Source organism: Gordionus sp. m RMFG-2023, chromosome 1, assembly GCF_954871325.1.
Source record: "Gordionus sp. m RMFG-2023 chromosome 1, tfGorSpeb1-WG-v2, whole genome shotgun sequence".
NCBI classification, from domain to species: Eukaryota; Metazoa; Nematomorpha; class Gordioida; order Chordodea; family Parachordodidae; genus Gordionus; species Gordionus sp. m RMFG-2023.
The window spans coordinates 47814450-47817989 of record NC_088775.1 but is presented as its reverse complement, the minus strand read 5'-3'; the positions used below and the strand labels follow the sequence as shown (position 1 = coordinate 47817989).

General features: G+C 25.6%; 1 protein-coding gene across 1 annotated transcript; it reads right to left on the bottom strand.

Annotated features, from left to right (window-relative positions):
• Positions 1–527: 527 nt before the first annotated feature.
• LOC135931271 (retinoic acid receptor RXR-alpha-B-like) lies at positions 528–3239 on the bottom strand. The gene is made up of 2 exons (XM_065468267.1): positions 2974–3239; positions 528–2010 (listed from the first exon to the last, which is right to left on the bottom strand). Exons 1-2 carry the CDS (start codon positions 3206–3208, stop codon positions 1712–1714), a joined length of 534 nt encoding a protein of 177 aa, XP_065324339.1. The 5' UTR covers positions 3209–3239; the 3' UTR covers positions 528–1711.
• Between the last annotated feature and the right edge of the window lie 301 nt (positions 3240–3540).

The following is a 3540-nucleotide window of genomic DNA, read 5'->3' as shown; positions in this document are numbered from 1 at the left end:
ATGCAGTATTTGAAATTAGAGAAACAAAAATTAATTAACTTTTACAATATATTTAAGATTTATCAATGTTTGTGTAAGTTTTACTATTTCTACCATTTCATTTAATGAATTACTTAACAAAAAAAAATTTAGTGGTTGTTTCATTTTTATATCTTCTAAATTATTTTCCTAATTATTTTGTGATATGGTAAAGTATTAGAGATAAATTTACAAAAATGCAATTTTATCAATTTATTGTCAACAATTAAATAATATTTGAATTTGTTAAAAATATATTTATATAAAATATAATTTATTTTTCAATATAAAAAGTATATCAAAAAACATTTTGTATAAAGAAATAAAAAATATATTTCAAATAACAAAATAAAAAATTGTTTGGATGTGCACAAAAGTTTAGAAGAGAAGTTAGATCATATAAAACGTTTAACATATTTTTGATAAAAATATCTCCTCAACAATATAATAAATACTTAATAAATCTAAAAATTAATCATTGAGTTCAAATATAAATAGGTTAAAACCCAGTATTATTGTTTGCAAAATTCAAAATAAATTGAATCTTATGCATTTTAATTACAAAATTTTTTTTTTATTATGTTAACAGTCTTAAATTAATTTTTGCTCATCGAAAATATCACATATCAATAATCATCAGATAGTAATAAATAAATATTGAGTTTTATAAAAATAGCTAGTAATAAGGTGTATAAAAGAGAGTAAAAAGAAAAATAATAACTAGAAAACCTTTCATTTCTTTAGTTATATCCTCTTCACATAACATTGGCGTGTAACATGAACGATAAAAAATAATCTAATGGTATTATATATCAAGTTGTTATACTCGGACCGGTAAATAATATAATTTTGTAATAAAGAAATAGGGAAGATCATATTATATATCCTGAATTCATTTATCATTAGTTAATCGTAAGGCTGAAGTTTTGTGGCATGAACAGTATTTTAGCAAAGATAAAAGAAACTAATCTATGATATAAAAAAACTTGTTCGTAATATAATCATTCCAAGTTACCATTTATGAGAATTCGTCGATATTAATAATAAGTTTAAAAATAAAGAATAATTGAAAATAAAGAATAGTCAATTCACTTAAAGTATGTCAATAGACCAGGGAGGTTATGTAATTATAAATTAAAAAATATATAAAATGGTTAATATTAAGGTATTCATTTTTTTGCATAATATTCCATACATATTTATTTTAAAAAATCAGATATCTCTTAATTATTTTAACCCATAAAATAACGATTTATAATTTAATTTTAATAAATTGTATAATATATACCTAAATTTTTAATTATGTTATTCATAAAATATTTTAAAAACATTTAAGCAAATGAATTTAAAAAATCATTTCATGAGAAATTAGTTCATTTATAAATTATAATATATCATAACAATATAAAAACAACATTAAAAAAAATTAAAAATATACTATTTTCTTAAAAATTTAATCAATTATTTTAAATCACCTAATTAATATATATATATATATCTTAAATAATACAAAAGATATAGATAAATTTAAAAAAGCATAAATCTAGTTTCTATTCTCAGATAAAAAAAAAATTACAAGCCAAATTGTCTATTATGAGAGCTAAAAGGGGAGACTAAATGTGTATTTAACTAGGTGAGGTCGATCCTAGTTCATAAGAAGCTCCGAATGCCGAGGTTTTTAAAAAATGAGTCACTATAGTTCAGCTGTTGTATGGGAGACCAAGGGCGGAGAGGGAGTGTTAGGAAATATGGATGGGGCCTCGAGTAATTGAGTGAGAAATGTGTCTATAGGCGTATCACCAATGAGTTTGAAAAAGAAAAGATGCTCGAGACATTTGAGCCCTATGCTGCGAAGAGAGGGAAGCCTGAGTAATAGCTTAGCGAACCGGCCTGGTTCATCCGGGTATGTCTGTTTGCAATATTCTTCCAATGTGGCGTAAACCCGTTCTCTCAGCTGTTCTACCTGGTTCACGTTTTTGAGGCTTTTGGCGTCTAATGATTTATTTTATATTAAAAACATTATGGGTTAGAAATTAGGGTAATTTGCGGCCTTAGAATTGGAGCCATGCTACAAGATATTCTTGATGTTTTTTAAGTTTTAAAAAATTATATGCAAAATATAATCTTGAACTGTGGTAATTCAAGCCCCATAAATGTCGCAAATATATATATTCGTCTTTATAAGATTATTTAAAAAATAACATTTATTATTGTTTTATAACCACATATCAAATATTTCATAAGGGTTAGGTCGATTAATTTTAAACACCACTTTTATACAATTCAATAAATTTAAATGTATACAATTAGTATTTCCTTCTTTTTTTTTCTTTTCTGTTTATGATCTCTTTCTTTATTTATATAAAAAATAGCATGATAAATAAATATATTAAAATAACAAATTTTTAAAAAAATCAAGCAAACAATTTAAAAAAGACAAAAATTCTTTAAAAAAAACATGGGGGGGGGGGGCAAAAATGGTTATCATTGAGATCCGAGGAAACTAAGATAGTTGCCTCGAAACACAGCGAATTGAGTTGATTGTATATTTTAAAAGAGGAATGATCCTCATTAAATTTTTTAACTAAAATCTTAGAAAAATAATAGCCTAAGGAGCCTAGGGACAATTGGCAGAAATAACTATTGGGATAAAAGAAAATTAGAAAAGTCGTGCTTCTTAGTGGAGTTAAATATTATATGCTTGATAAAAAATATCTTATAATTTTTTGGATGTAACTAAAATTTACTACATTGTGTCATAGTCGATTAAAGGTAAGTCCTAAGTAATTTTTTTTAATATAGATTAAATTTCAGTTATTTTAAAATATAATTCGAAAATATTAGCAGCTGAACAATAAAGTATCTTAACATTTAAAAAAATGCGATATATTTAAAGCACTTCAATTCAAAAATTAAAACAATACATATATATGTTGCATGAAAAGTGCACGGTACCTGGATTGAAAAGTATTATGGCCCGAAGACATCCCAACTCGGTGCGGTTGATCTTCATTTCACGCATCTTAGCTACCAGTTCGGTTAGAACGCGGTCAAAGATGGCGCCAACACCAGCTTGGTGTGCCGCAGATCGGTGGATATGAACCCCACTAGAAAGCTGAATTTCTTCTGTAATGGGAATAGACCGGTGGGAAAACGACGCGATCAACAGCTCGTTCCAGCCTTCATTCATTTATAATAAATTATTGTCATTAATAATTAAAATTTTTGGTAAAAAAACTCAAATAATATAATAAATAATTGTTAGTTTTTTCTTTTTAATTATTTTTTTTTAATATCATTAACAGAGACTTACGGACCTAACCGTATTTTAACTTTTTTAAATGTAACCGGGCCGGGCCTGAAAAGATTTTTTTAAAAAATAGCCGGTCCAAGCCGTATATTATAATATCAAATATTTTAAATCGCCATTAGCAATAAAAATTAAAAATATTTTTAAAAAATCCGGGCCATGCAAATGGTACATCAGCAGTCTCTGTTATATAAAAAACTTATATATTGGCT

Excerpts from the sequence above, each read along its gene's own strand:
- LOC135931271 (XM_065468267.1), bottom strand. The coding sequence starts at position 3,208 with ATGAATGAAGGCTGGAACGAGCTGTTGATCGCGTCGTTTTCCCACCGG. Across the intron at positions 2,011-2,973 it reads CATAATACTTTTCAATCCAG|ACGCCAAAAGCCTCAAAAAC; the intron begins GTACCGTGCACT and ends ATAAATCATTAG.